Consider the following 16,296-nt stretch of genomic DNA (forward strand, 5'->3'; position numbering starts at 1 on the left):
TGACGTCGATAATGGAAAAAATTTCCAATGATACTATTCAATGAAAATGATATTTCTGCAATATGTTCTATGTTAAACAATGATGTAAAAAGCCAAACAGTTTTCTTCCGTAACATGTATGAAAAAAAGTCTATAATTGTTAATAGGTTCACTGCCTAACTAAGCATATGCATAGGAGATATGTAAAACTACATTGAAGATTTTATATTTTACTAGTACCTAGCGGAGACTTTTCAAACCATTAAATAAAAGCAAGCATACTGTATATGTGCTCTCCCTATATGTAATAACAGCCCCCCCCTTTCCATAATGAGTTTAATGGATAATTTCTACACGGACATGTTAAAAAAAGAACAATATTTACATATGCCTATTTATTGTATTACCTGTCCTTTTTAAGGATTTATTCTAATCCTTTTCAAAAATAGCATTTTAATGATAAATAAAATCAACGAAAGAGAGACAATTTTACGACATAGAGAGTTATGATTTCTTTTTTCTTCATTTCACCAGTAAGTTATGTTACAGTATATAACGACTTTATATAACCTAGATACAGTTGAATAATATTCGTTTGTAACTGTAACTTGTTTTTTAGAAATATGCTGCTGTACTAAAAATTCTATAAACAATTAAATAAATACTAGTAGTTGTTTATTTTTCAAGTTCCAATTAACTTCCCGAAACGTGTAAGTTTCGAAGCCAGTTGAGGTGTATAGTATACACTCGTCTAGAGTTTCAACATGTGAATAATGTCCCAAGGGCCACAGCTACTAATATATTTTTTTTCTGAACAGGTGTGAAATATATTAGCCAAGGAGCGACTCCATACATACAGGAGAAGTTTCTGCAATTCATCGCACGTGGATTCCGTGTGTGATGCGTTGAACTTGTACCTAAATTGCACCGATTCTATTTCGTTTCGATTAATATAAACTGGACGTGAACTATAATTTCTTTGAAAAAAAATAAGAGAGATACATTATATGTAAATGAGAAAAAAAAAGAACAGAAGGATGAACCTGAAAGTAAAATCTCTCTCTCTCTCGTATCTTAACATTATAAAATATGGAATTCAAAATAATTTTTAGTTACTACGAAAAAAGTGAATAGTATATAATTTGTAAAAGAATTTTCAGAATGCTGCATTGGCAGTTCAAGCGATTTTTTTTTTACTTTTCGTACTGATCGTAGAAGATTAAGTAGTAATAAAAAAAATATCCAGGTAGAAATACTGACACTTTACATATTTGACAGAAATAAACGTTCAAACATTGATTTTTTTTTTTTACATTTATGTCTCTTAAATAATGTCAAGTTTAATCAATGGATGCATACAACTGCTTGATTTTCATGTGAATTTGCCGATTGTACGACTACCAAACTGCGTATAAGATTTTTTAGTGAATGCTACGTGTTTTGCTTTTTTTTTCTTGCATGTACATGTACTTTGTAGCAAATTAGTATCTTCATTGATAAGTGGTCTACACTTTTTATTTTATTTCTGCAAAATAAGACTTTATTCATATACCATATGAATATCATAATATACTGACTCGACATTTTTTTTCACTATTATTATTTACGATGTAGTGATCAGATGATGCTAAATTAATTATCTGATATCATAGGTATTATTTGTAAATGCCTTTACTGTCAATACCTTTAATACCATATTATTTCACAGAGAAAATAACAACTAAAATTATCGATCCGTATCTATGTTTCACATTGAATAATTATTAAGTTCAAAGACAATGTACCTGTATTTGGATTTGTACCTGCGCACTTATAGCATACGTCAGAAATATATTAATTTGCACAATCGACATGTAGTTGTTTTTGTTTTCAATTGAATATGAAATATGAATTCAACAGAAATCAAAATAAATTTATTCAATTGATATATACATGTATACCGTCAACGGTGAACCAAAGTCTACACTGAACGCCGCTGTTATGTTACGACCTTACATGTATGATAGTGAGCTGTTTGAATTAAATAATTTTTCATTTACTATTTCTTTCTAGCAATTAAACCAACATACCTATAATTTCAATTCTAAAATTATTTTTATAAACAAACCATTTTCTTCCGTAGTTTTCTTGCACGGTGGATCACGGAAGGTCACCCAATGAAACGGTAATGTCCACGGTGTGACACGGTGCGTCTTTGGTGTAATCGCAATATACGCACATGGTGGAACTCTGTGCACACGGTGTAACACGGGGTATTTTCCACCGTGTGTTTTCCACGGTGGGGTGGAAGAAACTCGTGAGCTGTACTGTAGTTGCAGACTCCGACATTTCTGTATTAAAGATTCATTAATCTAAACTTGGTATTTTAATCAAATGAGCACACAGCTACTTTCTCATCAATAATATTTTTATTAGTACTTAAGAACAAAGATTTGTTCTGAACTGAGAGCAAATTGATTTTGTAGATGCTGGGTCTATGTCAGATATCTTCCAGTCAGAGGAGTCCAAAGATGATGACCTCATCCAATCAGGTAACACTGATTTCTTCATCCACATTAACCAATTATGTTAGGGTGATCTGTTTATCCACATCAACCAGTCATGTTAGGGTGATATGTTTATCCACATCAACCAATTAGGTAAGAATAATCTGTGCATCTGCATCATCCAGTCCTTTTGGGTGATCTGTGCATGCACATCAACCAATCAGGTAAGGATAATTTATTCATTCAACCAATCAGATAAGGGTACACTCAGTGATGAGTTAAAGATCAAGTTTGGGTATTGTTCTGCTCCACTGATTTTTGAGGTAATTATGGCCTATGTAATTTTTAGCAGTTTTCTGCACTTTTTTTTCTAAATGCTTGGAGATATTGAGCTGATCTATAGACCAATAAACTTGCTTGTTATGAATTTGTTGTCGAATGGCATAAAATTCACAACAAGTGAGTTTATTAGTCTGTAGAGACGACTGGTAAGGAGATGGATAAAATATACAGATTGATTATAGAATATATCTAGAATTAGGGAATGAAAGGTAGTTGATTGACAAATGCTGGAAAGTGGTGAAATACATCCCCAAAGCGCAGAAAATCTTGCGCCGTAAATTGCACAATATTCGCATTAAGGGATCTGTAGTGTTATGGTCAAAGACTAAAATATAAAACCATAACGCTACAGTTCTGCAGCTATTTAACAACATGATCTTTAATTTTAGAAGAAAAGGAAAATTGGGAATACACATATAACACATTCAATTGGGGAAAAGGTGCCTCTTTTGAATGGGGAATGTGGCCCCCAAATACGGACAATCAAGAGCCCTGCATCCTGACTATTTGTCACAGATTCTTCTTGTGTGGTTTCTTAATACCTGTGCTGTTCTCATGATCACCTATGAAAGGGATTTCAATTCACCCTTAAGTTCTTGAATTTTTCTGTTCTTTTTTGTAGATGGTGAAAAAACAATAGTGGAAAATAGAGAGAAAGGAGATGAGAACAAAGGACAGACTCCACAGACCACAGCTGATAATGGTGCAGAACATTCTAATGATGTATCAGATGCCACAGAAAGAGCTGGCTCAGCAGGTGTAGCAGAAAAAAAGCTTCAGGATAAAAAAGGGGCAAGTGAAGGTCCAGAAAAAGAAACAGCAGATACAATGAAAGAAAATTTACAAATGGCAGATAGCAAACTTGATAATATGGAAAGGGATAATGAGGATGTACTTACAGATCCATATAAAGACAAAGTGAAGGATGGAATTGATATCCCAGACATTGATCACTATGGTGAGGATTATGTGGCTGACACTTGTCCTGAGGAGAGTGAGGAGGAGACATGGGGAGTACCCCCTCCTTTGTCACCATACTGTTCCCAGGCCCTGTCTCCTCTTATTCCAGATGCAGGATCAGAAAATGCTGGACTGGAGACCAGCACAGACGTGGGGGATAGTACCAGCAAAGCTAGATCACAAGAAAAGACACCTCAAAAAACTCCAATAACAATGGAATTTGACAGTGACAGTGAGTTTTCTGAACCTGAGGTCAATTTTGATGCATTGAATTCGCCTGATGTAAATCTTCACAGTGGAATGGGTGAGGAGAATATTGATTCTGATGGAGACACCAATGATATTGGAGGCAGTGAATCTAACAGGTTGATGGAAATGGAATATGATGATGATTTACCAAGCATTAGTCGGAAGAGGAAATCTCAAGATGATAGTGATGATTTCATTTCTACGCCAAAGAGGTCAAAGACAAAGAAAAGCAGAGACAAGGCCAAAGACATCAAAGGAATGACCCTTGGTACACAGGCTGCTACCAACTTATCGAGTGATCAGAAAGGATCACGTGATGTGAAAAAAAAAACATCGTCACAGATGTCAAAAGTCAGACAACTAATGCAGAAGCTGAAAGCTAAGAAATCTGGTGGGCAGGTGGTGGAGGAGAGTCCAGATCCTGAAAGGTTCCCTGTACCCACCAGATCTAGTCAGGAGACACCAGGTGATGTTCCAAGCTCAAGTCGGGCCCAGAGAAAGCTTTTACTGGATACTGGCAATTCGTATCAGACTGCTCAGAATCACATTCAAAGGTAGGTGGAAAATTGCTGCATAAGGTAGTCCAATTTTTGGCAAAGATTTAAATGCTGTTAATTAAACTATACATATTTGCATTAAACTAAAAATATTGATTTCCTGTTTAAGATGCAGAGACATTTTGCAGACACTGAGGAGAGAATTTCAGCAGTCCCCTAGATTAATAGAAAATCCCAGAGTAATACAGTGGATGTAAGTGTGAAAAATATATCATTTTTTGTCTGATTTATTTTCACTACTTCTTATTGTAAAATGTCTTCTTAATGTCAACACAGGAAGAATATGAAGGAGCTGGAGTCCAAGTTAGAACTGTCTAAGACTGTGATAGCTGTAGTGGGGGACACAGGGTCGGGGAAGTCCTCCCTAATGAACGCTTTACTGGACCAGCTGGACATTCTACCCACGTCAGGAATGCGGGCATGTACAGCAGTGGTGGTGGAGGTGGTCAATAATCCCAACAACACAAAGTATGAGGCAGACATCACCTTCCTCTCAAAACAGGTAGGTTATTCTAGATTTCATTCTGTGTTCCAAACGTTCAGATGATTTTTTTTCTCCTTTTATCTCAAGTTGAATTGAAATCATTTTCTGTTAGTTCTAAGAGGCAAGTCTTTCAGGATCTAACCAAAAGTTTATTTTTCTACTTTACATTATGTCATTTTCTAACAAATTCTTGCAGTAATCTTACAGGTTATATTTTATATTGCAAAGTTAATAAAACTTTGAAATAGTGTTGACAGAAAGTAGAACTACAATAAAACAAGATTTATTGTTAAAGATTTTCACCCTGAAGAAAATGTCTCTGGTCTTGTAATGCTTTGTCCGTCTCTGCAGGAATGGCACACAGAACTCCGCCTATTGTTGAGGGATCTTACTGATGTAAATGGGAAGATCAAGAAGGGAATTCCAGATCCCAAGTCCGAGGCTGGTGTGGCATTCCTTAAGATTAAGGCTGTTTATGGAAAGATTGACACATATGATGTACTCATTCGTCAATCAGTAGTCACCAGGTGGCTTGACAGAGTCCGAACCATTGCAGAATCAGATGTGAGTATACAGTATTGCTGATTAAACAAGATCAACTAATCAGGATCTTCATGAAGGAAAAGGAATAAGGAAACACCTGTTTTTAGCTCACCTGAGCTTGTCCGTCGTCCGTCTGTCTGTCTGTCCGTCAATCTGTAAACTTTTCAAATTTTTGACTTCTTCTCCAGAACCACTGGGCCAATTTCAACCAAACTTGCCACAAAGCATCCGTAAGTGAAGGGGGTTCAAGTTTGTTCAAATGAAGGGCCATGCCCTATTCCAAGGGGAGATAATTAAGAATTGGAGAAAATTTGTTGTCATCTTTTAAAAATCTTCATCTCAAGAACCATTGGGCCAGAAAAGTTGAAACTTAGGTGAAGCCTTCATTACATAGTGAAGATTCAAGTTTGTTCAAATCATGACCCCCGAGGGTAGGGTGGGGCCACAGTGGGGGATCAAAGTTTTACATAGGAATATATTGGAAAATTCTTTAAAAATCTTTTCAGGAACAGGAAAGCCAGGATTGATATGGAAGCATCCCCAAGTTTTGTAGATTCAAGTTTGTTCAAGGCATCCTCCAGTAGTAAGGTGGGGCCATAATGGGTGATCAAAGTTTTACAAAAGAACATATATAGGAAATATCTTTAAAAATCTTCTTCTCAAGAACAACAAAGCCATGATTAGTCATATTGATAAGGAAGCATCCGCAGGTAGTGTAGATTCAAGTTTGTTCAAACATCTTTAAAATTCCGTTTTCAAGAATAGCAAAGCCATGATTAGTTATTTGAATATAGAAGCATCCTCAGAAAGCATAGATTCAAACTTCATTCAAAACATGGCACCTGGGGGTAGGCCTAAGGGTATGCCTAGAACAGGCGATCAAAGCTTTACATGTGAATATATAGGAGAGGAAATCTGCTGACGAAGAACAGCAGGGCCATATTGACTCAGGTGAGCATTGTGGCCCATGGGCCTCTTGTTAAGATATATATATTTTTTTGAAAGGGAAATGCTGAAAACATGTAATTGCAGACAGTCATATACATACATGTATATCTCAATGGATTTTATAACCTTACTGTCTAGTCAATGGGTTAAGAAATTTGAAAAACTATTCTGTTAACTGTATTTTACAATAAAATTGTTATTTTTCAACGAAAAAAAAAAATAAAAATAAAAATGGCATATTTTGATATGAAAAATTATACATGTACATGTATCAATCTAAAATTAAACTCTCATCCATAACAATGTCAATTTTATGGTGAAACTTTCTCCTCTTTTGTTATACTTCCTTACTTTTACTAACATACAATATTCTTGTTAGAATAAGTTAAATTTATTGATCTGATGCTGGCATTGAAAAATTCTACAATCTTAGAAAGAATTTTAGCAAATTTTTAATTTTTGTAGCCTAAAACCTTCAGGAATTCCATCGATAAATACATAGAAACTGCTGACCCTGGTGCTGGGGGTCAGTATTGGCCAATCGTGAAGAAGGTTACAATTCGTTTACCTAACTGTGATGCCTGCAGTAGTGGAGCAGTACTTGTGGATCTTCCAGGTGTGAGGGACTCGAACGCTGCCCGAGATAAAATAGCTCGAGATGTGAGTGGGTTTTCACTTAAAGAAGTAATTCTAGGCATAATCAATTCAGTGAGCTTTGTCATAAGTACAGTCCCTGAAACGTTCTACTTTCCCATTTTTCCGTTCGCTCACCGTTCGTTCACCGTTCGTTCAGCGTGCGTTCACCGTTCGTTCACCGTGCGTTCACCGTTCGCTCTCCGTTCACAGTTTTGTGTTCACCGTTCACCATGCGCTCGCGTTCACCGTTCACAAAGCGTTCAGCGTTCACAAAGCGTTCTGTTCACTTTGCGTTCACCTTGCGTTCAGCGTTCACCTATCGTTCAGTTTTCATTGTCATTCGGAACTCCGAAGTGAAAGGACTTATCTTTTTGTAGGTTAGTAGTTACAGGTTTTTTAATTTAATAACTTACATATCGTGTTTGAAGAATCATTATTTCATGGGGGAAAATATCTACGATATATATTTTTATTATTCTTACTTAGCTGTTAGGTTATTTATTAAATTACTCTGGAAAATAAATGTTGTTATAAGCACATTCTGTACCTATGTAGAACGATGCTGAAATATTAAATTTAACTAAAGGCAATGTGCAAGTACTTCAAGCACTGCAACATTTTGTTGTTTTGTTAAAGACGACAAATCGTTAATGGAGATATAATTATTCAAGTCAAATAATTACGCAGCAAAATTACGAAAATATTTATTTATAACACATTTTTTTTCAATTACTACAGAAAATATGATAGAACTAGTTCTGAGAGTTATACATAGTACTGCGGATATTGTATTAATTTATTATCTTTAGAGCGAATTAAATTGATGGTGTGGTTAAAGGAAATATTTATTTAAAATGTAATGCACTACAGAATTTTCTCTACTATAATATGTAAAGTCTATAGTTATAGAGAAAAAAAAATCTTTCTTCACCCTAACTTTGTATGTTTGTCATTCGATATGATTAATACCCCCCTTTTCCCCCTAAATTGGTTACTTAGTCAGTATTGTATTTCCAGAATATTTTAATTAACATTTTAAAAAAAAAGTTAAGGTCTTTTTTAGAACAAAAATTTCAGTCTCAAAACAAACTAGCATCTAAAAAAGTCACAAAACAATAGTAGTTCAAAATGTACACGTGTCGGCGGTGGTATTTGGAATTGGCAGAGAGTATGTTTCAAATTCAAGTGTTAATGCCCTATGTATTTTATTCAATTATTATTCAAATGTTGGAATCAAATCTAGAAATGATAAAAATAAATGTTATAACTTAAATACTCGCACTTCGTCTTCGATGTGACGAAACTTTCACACCTGCACAGTGTCGAATGATTTTGATTGACAGGACAAGCACGTGGACTTCGTGTGAACTTGAAGCAGGAAAATAAAAACGAGTATGACTGTCAAGCAAATGGATTTGATTTGTTGATTAAAAAAAATGTTACTTTCACTGTCTGATATACTTAGAAAAAAATTTCCAGAGTTTGATATAGGTACAAACATGTAGTGAAGCCTGAAATGGGAGGGGGGGGGGGGGGCTAGCTAAAACGGAATATTTCTCTCTCTCTCTCTCTCTCATTTGTCTGTTTAATAAAAACTATAACAGCATATTACTTGAATATCAAGTTCTGAAAATTGAATTTATAACAAATAATATGAATATGTATCTTTGTATTATCTTGTCCGAGTATAATCACGGCCATCTACATATAAATGAAGAAGTCTGCTCAGTAAACATGGCCGTAGGAACCGAGGGGGGGGGCAAGGGGGGCGTGCCCCCCTCCCCAATAATTTTGCCGATATACAGATTATTATAGTAAACATAGATACTATATGCTTGTGCCTCCGCAATAAAAAGTCTGATGATCTTCTTTTTTTTTTTTTTTTTTGCTTGTCAGGAAATTTTTAGTAGTGCCCCCTCAACTATCAACTGAAAATGTATGGCTGTGCCCCCCCCCCCCCCCCCCCCCCCGTATAAATGTAAAACGTCCACTGACCTATGTAATTATTTTTTTTTCATTACTTTACACGAAATTGCCTTAACACGGAGATATATGAATGGATGTTACAACCACTTTAATTCTTTCTATAAGTCAGAAGTTTTCTCTGAATTGTTATCAAATAAGAATAAACATTTTTATTTTCCAACTAAAAAAATATCTCTTATACTTCAGCGTTCGGCAACAATTGCAATGTTTTGATGTGATAAAAATCGTGTGATTAAAAACTTAATGTGCATGCATCGTCTTTCTCAGGACAATTTTGGAGACTTTATTTTATTGACTTATTTATTCATTCATTTATTGGTTTACTTATTTATTATTGATTTATTTATTTATTTATTGGCACTTGACATAATAAAACAATAAAATAGTTTCAATGCAAGGAAAAGATCAGAGGCATTCCGAATATATCGTTCATCTTGCATTCACCGTTCGTTCACCGTTCACTTTGCGTTCGCGTTCTGCGTTCGCTCACCGTTCAGCGTTCACACATCGTTCACAAAGTTGCGTTCAGCGTTCACACATCGTTCACTCACCGTTCGCTCTGCGTTCGTTCAGCGTTCGTTCAGCGTTCGCTCACCGTTCAAGGTGGAAAGTAGAACGTTTCAGGGACTGTATATTCTGATGGGATGTTGGTTTTCAGAGTTAGATGAAAGACCCTTTGAATGTTTTCTTTTAGCATTTGAAGAATTGTACCGCTGTGTGGGTTGTGTCCTCCATTCATCGGGCCATTGATGATAAGACAGCCAAGGATCTACTGGGAGAGAACTTCCGCAGACAATTGTTAATGGATGGACAGTATGGAAATATAGCGTTTATCTGTACAAAGACAGATATCATCAAAAACTCGGAAATTATCAGGTCTGTACTCCAGTATTCACTAGTTGTTTGTTCTAAAATACTGGAGGGCTAAAAATTTAAGAATTTTTTTGACAAAATTTCTTTGAACTGCAGAATGACTTCTGTGAAATTTACCAATCTCTTGTTTCAGTTTGATTTCTGTGTGTAGATTAGACAAGCTTGTATTTATTATTTTGAACGCATGTAGTTCTTGAGGGAAAATACTGGCTGATAATAATTTTAAACTTTGTTATTTTTAGAGGGCTGCATCTTGAGAAGGATGTGCAAGCTCTTGAGGCGGAGATAAATCGTCTGGAGATGGAGAAGAATGATTTAGAGGTCAGCAAAACCACCAACAAGCAGTGTATAGACCAGATGAGGAAGGAGAACCGAGAACTGAGGCAGAACATTGAGGAGATTGAGGAGTGCCGGAGGTCAGAGGACATTGATGGGAAAGAAGATTCACAGGAGGTGAGATATTACAGAAAACTGTATACCAACTTCTACTTAAGCACCTTTTATTTCTGAATCACCTGTCTATCCACATCTTAAATTGAGCAAATGAAGAAACATTCTACACTAATGCTTAATTATCTAAAAAAGAAAAAAGAAAGAAAAGGAGGGGGGGTTCCCAGTGAGAAATGCTAGTAAAAAGATGGCCGCAAAACTTGCAGATATATCTTGCACGCAAATAAAAGCTGCCTCACAGGGACAACTGTCGGGGAAATATTACAGAGGCTGGTGATTTTCACCTATGTAGAAAAATATTCAGAAAAAATAATGAAAATTTTATTATCTTAGAAATCTCTGTGTATTAAATAGCAAAGTTTAGGTTTTTAGAAACTTAGACCTTACAGTATACAGGAAAGTGAGATTAGCGCCCTCCTGCGATATTTACAGGTCCAAGAAATAAAGGATGTGCTGGTTGACAAGCAAGAAGCAATCCGAAAAAATAAAGAGCTGATTCAGTCGTACCATAAATCTATCACTGAAGCTGATAACACCTGTCTACAGCACGAGATGACCATTGGTCAGAAGAGAAAAGAACTTTCCAGCTTGTGTGCCAAGGCCAGGAATAACTACTCCAAAAAGGAAATTAAAAGGGATTTCAAGGCTGGACTAAGGGTAAATATATATTCAAGTTTGTGTTACAATAGAATGAATTTTCTCTTATATAATATAATTCCTTTTCATTATAAAAAAGGAAGTACATGTACATGTATGTGTGTATTAGATATGTACTGTAAATGAATGTATAATCTAAGAAAATTTTTTGTCATTATTGAAATATCATTATTTTCCACACAGGAAATGAAGAGGAAGGCCGGGATGTCTAACGTAGAGGAGATGGATGAGGATGATTTATACAACAGCGAAGATGATGATGAAGATATTGGATCTTCAGCTGAGAACCTGAGGGTGTTCTGTGTCAGCGCCAGTGAATACCAGAAAATGAGGAACATCATCATTGACGATGGACCCCCTACTGTAAGTTATCAGGCATCGCTCTGTTTTAATTCAAGATTTTACAAAATTCTATTTAACTTGCATACTTCTGATTTAAAAAGCAGAAGAATCATTGAAAGCCATTTTTGTGTGGCCCAGATGACTTCCCAATATTTTAGTTCTAGAAAATTTCAGCACAATTTTATTGCATTTTCAAATCAACTTGGGACGTGTGTTGAGACTTTGAAAGAGTTTAATGGATGATGAGGAAAGTTTTGACATTACTATTCCAGGTGTTTAGTATGGAAGAGGACACTCAGATTCCGGCCTTGCGGTCGTACATCCACCAGATGACTGCTGTTCGACACCGAAGCAGTATAGAGAGGATTCTACAGAGGGTGGCACAGTTTGTGTTTGATGTCCAGAATTATCTCACTGAAAATGGAACCATTCAGGTTATAATCTATAAAAGCTAAAAATTCACTTAGTCTTGATAAAACTAGTGTTAATGTTTTTGAGTAGATCCAATGTCTTGCTTACAACTTAATTTCATCATTACTTGCTTAAGTTGCATTGTCAAAAATAAATTACAGAATTAATAATAAAATAAAATAAATTAAAAATCAAAATTAAGTTTTAGAAAAAGTAAGAGTAAGCAGACCTGAAATTTAGGATGCATTGTTCTTATAATAATATATTTATCAAAAACTTTCCCTACAATATTCAGACATTTAGCCGATGGAGTTTTTATTTTTTTTTCCCCTTTCAATAACAGACAAAGGGAGAAAGACAGAAATCACAAAGTGCAATTGTGCAGAGGACACAATTACTTGTGCAGAAGTTTGATTCCTTGATAGCAGATCTACAGCAGGATATAGAGAAGGCGTTCTCCAATCAGATCAGACCTAAGCTAGGAGAGGGTATCACCGCAGCCTCAACAAAAGCCAATGAGCAAGCAACTAAATGGGGTTCACCGGTATCATCAATTTAACATTTAGAATGAGTTAACTTTCAAAGTATTTGCTTAATTAGATACATTGTTGAATAAATATGGCAGGGGTTGAAATTTAACATTTAGAGTGAGTGAACTTTTAAAGTATTTGATTAATTAGATACATTGTTGAAAAAATATGGCAGGGGTTAAAATTTTCCTGGAAAATTCACTAGCCCAGGCTACTGATCAGTAAAAATTTACACGCCCATACCTCAAACTAACTAGCATAATTTTTTATACAAAATGAAAACAACACGAGTAAAAGCTCAAACGCTTTGGTGATTGAAACAAATTAAACTAGTTCTCAGTCAAAAGAAATCAGTCTCCATGGAGATAAATAAAAAAATTTTTTCTGGTCTGCTAGTCCGACGTACTATCATTACATATAAATTAGCTAGCCCGAGTCTTAAAACGATTAACTACTGTATATTTTAACCCCTGAATATGGTGGTCTTAAAATTTAAGAAAAGTGATAAATACACTGTATTTTATCTGATTATAAGAACATAGTCCATACTTAGATCAAAGCAAACTAAAAATCTTCAGCTATATATAGTAAATGTACATGTAGCTGCATAAGGCCATGATAAAAAAAAAATTGGATTTTCATCCTGGCAAACCCTGATTTTTTACCATGGCCTAAATTTTTTTTTTTTTTTTTTTTTTGTATTTTTCGAACAAATTTTAGAGATTCATTTTGATTTTGATCGAGATTTGTATTCAACTAACCATTCAACTTTTGTTTTAAATCTCGCAAATATCAGTTTGATTCGACAGCTAACAAGATGATGTGTGCTGTAATTTGTATTAAGCAAGGATCACTGGTTGTGAAAGATTGATGGAAGGCGTATAGTAAGAGATATGTACACTTAAATGCAACTCTGCAATGACTTTTCATTAGGCATAATATATAGATCTGCATTGTTTGATGAGGTCAACAAAATATCCAATCATACAAAGAAATAAAAAGTAAAGTCCACCCAACCCTTGATTCATAAAAATAGAATTGGATGAGAATAGGAATATTTTTATTATGGCATAATTGTTTCTGATGGATGTTGCAGAGAATCTAGAAGATAATGATGTTTTTAAGTTAATCCCCTTATTCTCATTTTAAAATGTTCAGTTTATAATTTCCACTATCTCTGTGTGTGTGCCTTAAATGCTCTAGTAATCCCTGTCTGTGAAAAATCTTAATTGCACTAGTTTGTTCTTTATGTGCTCGTTGTACACGTTTGTAGTCCCTGACATTTTTTTCAGATGAACAAGGAGAACAAACAGGCTGGGGGACTACATTGGTGTACGTACCGAGCAGCTGTACAGAGACAAGGGGTTTATCAATCCCCGTCATACGGACCGGTCAATTTCAACGAGGATCTCACAGCTCCTATGTATACAAGGATATCCATCGTATGGGATAAAGTCTTTAGGTAAAGATAAAAACAGTGCAGCCCTATAGCTTACTTCAAAATCTGCACTTTATATTAAAAATTCAATATGTTTGATTGGAGCTTTAAAAAGACAAGTCAAAACAAATTGCTCACCACATGTATAACATTGGGAAGTGGAGTAGGCCAGAACAGATGGACGTAAATACCATGTAGACTCAAATTAACTCCAAATCTGTAACATTTAGATTCATTATGAAGAAAATATGATTTTCTAAATTAGACTTCTTTTAAATTTACCTCTTCTAAAATAAGAGTTGTAAATAATAGAGAAGGAGACAAAAATACCTATCTTTGTTCATTAAATCTTTTTCAAAGAGCAAGAGGGCCAAAGTGAGAGGGAATGAAATTAGTTTTGCATTATGCTCAAGCACTATTGCTTTGTTTAGTCAGAATGGTGATAGTTACAAATGGGGGCAAGTACAGGCAAGTAAATAGATCTACGACAAGATATGGTACTTAGTACTAGACTAACTATTTTGTTGATCCCTGATCATCCTATTTCTCTATTGTTTGGGCAAGAAAGCTTCATTTATCAGTTTATTTTACCCCTACAAACAAAATTTTGGGGGGGTATATTGGAATTGCCTTGTTCGTCTGTCCGTCCATTCATGTGTTTAGCTGTCGGTCTGTGCAATCTTGTCAGGGCTATTACCTTGTTAACGAGAATCACTGGAAGCTCAAACTTGGCACAGAGATTGCTTTTGAAGGGTGTGTATGAAATTCTTGTCAGGACTACAACTTTAACTTTGTAATGGAGAATAACTAAAAGCTCAAACTTGGTACAGATATTACTTATGATCCGAGGGTACGTCTTGACATTGACCCAAGGTCATTCTGGCAAGTTCAAAGTCACTAGCAAAAAAAGTATAAAATTCTTGTCTGGGCCATAGCTTTGTAATGGAGAATCACTTGAAGCTCATACTTGGTAAAGCTATTGCTTATGATCCATCCAAGGGTGAGTCTTGGGTGTCTTGACCTTAATCTAAGGTCATTCTGGCAAGTTCAAGGTCACTTGCAGAAAAAGTATAAAATAATTGTCGGGGCTTTAACTTTGTAATAGAAAAATCATTGGAAGCTCGCACTTGGTGCAAAGATTGCTTATAAAAAGTGGGTTTGTCCTGATCTCGACTCAAGGTCATTCAGGCAAGTTCAAATTATTGTCTGGGCTGTAACTGGTATTGATGATCATTGAAAATTCATACTTGGTACAGGGATTGCTCATGACCTGAGGGTGTGTCATAACCTTGACTCAAGGTCATTCTGGCAAGTTCAAGGTCACTGGTATAAAAAGTGTAAAATTCATAATCTTGTATTTCCTAATCGAGAAACATTGCATGTCCAAATTTCACAGAAAGATTACTAATGACCAGAGAAAGTGTTATTTTCTCAACCAAGGTCTTTATGGCAAGTTCAAGGTCACATCTACAAGATCTGAATGGGCACTTTAAAGAAAATTGTGGCGAGGGGTATTATTTTGACAGCTCACTCACAGTACCTCTTAGTTTTGTTTTTTTATACTTGTATGGATCCTTTACATTGTTGTATTATACTCAGTGGTTGTTAAGACCCTGGGGCCTCTTGTCTTTCTTTCAGTAGAAACTTGTCATGATTATAGTCTATACTTTCAGTGGATCTTTGTGACAATATTTGGCTTTGCTTTCAGTGGAGTTTTGTGACAATATTTGGCTTTGCTTTCAGTGGAATACTATGGGGTTACTTTGAGAAGTTTAAGACAGCAGTACTGACTACACTGAATCAATTTATCCAGAACCTGATTCAAGAGCTTCATACACATGGTGTACAGCCAAGCAGTACACAGAGGGTCCAGGCTTACATCTCAGACAATGCTAAACATCAGGTGAGTCAAATTACACTATTAACCCTTTTGACGCCAAAGCAACATAAATGTCGTTTACTGTGTCAACTCCAAACCGACAAAAATGTCGTTTTTCAATAAATGTTTTACTTTTTCTTTTATTTACCATATACCTTGCATGTAATTTAACACAATAATATATGTATTTTGTCACAAATATAGGTCACTATTTTTACATAGATACTGGTCTAAATATGACATCATATTTCTTGCGTTGAAGTTAAATTATGAGTTTATGAGTACGCTAGCATTGTAAATAAAGTATGGCGCACTTTATGTTAGCATATTTATGGTTCATTGTTGCCGGAAAGTTTTACACTTATTTTCCCCGGTGATATATACATTTACATGCATAAATTTTTTTCAGAGAGAGAGAGAGAGAGCTCTGTGCACATATATAAGCATTTTTTTTTATTTTATAAGTGTTTTTTTTATTCTGAATAACATCTTATAAAATGTTTTTAACCATTTTGATTTTAATCCCCAGTTAATCATATTGATATA

The 16,296-nt window shown here is 35.2% G+C and overlaps 1 protein-coding gene across 1 annotated transcript in view; it reads left to right on the top strand.

Moving 5' to 3' along the window:
- LOC133197070 (uncharacterized) overlaps positions 1–16,296 on the top strand; it is a 62,303-nt gene that overhangs the window by 26,607 nt on the left and 19,400 nt on the right. Inside the window, exons 10-23 of the mRNA XM_061332910.1 lie at positions 2,445–2,510; positions 3,430–4,570; positions 4,683–4,766; positions 4,850–5,075; positions 5,409–5,621; positions 7,014–7,208; positions 9,865–10,046; positions 10,286–10,496; positions 10,926–11,150; positions 11,334–11,513; positions 11,765–11,926; positions 12,247–12,447; positions 13,726–13,895; positions 15,615–15,774. Coding sequence (XP_061188894.1) covers positions 2,445–2,510; positions 3,430–4,570; positions 4,683–4,766; positions 4,850–5,075; positions 5,409–5,621; positions 7,014–7,208; positions 9,865–10,046; positions 10,286–10,496; positions 10,926–11,150; positions 11,334–11,513; positions 11,765–11,926; positions 12,247–12,447; positions 13,726–13,895; positions 15,615–15,774 — 3,416 coding nt within the window. The remainder of the gene's footprint in view (positions 1–2,444; positions 2,511–3,429; positions 4,571–4,682; positions 4,767–4,849; positions 5,076–5,408; positions 5,622–7,013; positions 7,209–9,864; positions 10,047–10,285; positions 10,497–10,925; positions 11,151–11,333; positions 11,514–11,764; positions 11,927–12,246; positions 12,448–13,725; positions 13,896–15,614; positions 15,775–16,296) is intronic.

This window comes from Saccostrea echinata, unplaced genomic scaffold (assembly GCF_033153115.1).
Source record: "Saccostrea echinata isolate AGI-Se365-2 ecotype Australia unplaced genomic scaffold, CSIRO_AGI_Sech_v1 ptg000030l, whole genome shotgun sequence".
Taxonomy (NCBI): Eukaryota; Metazoa; Mollusca; class Bivalvia; order Ostreida; family Ostreidae; genus Saccostrea; species Saccostrea echinata.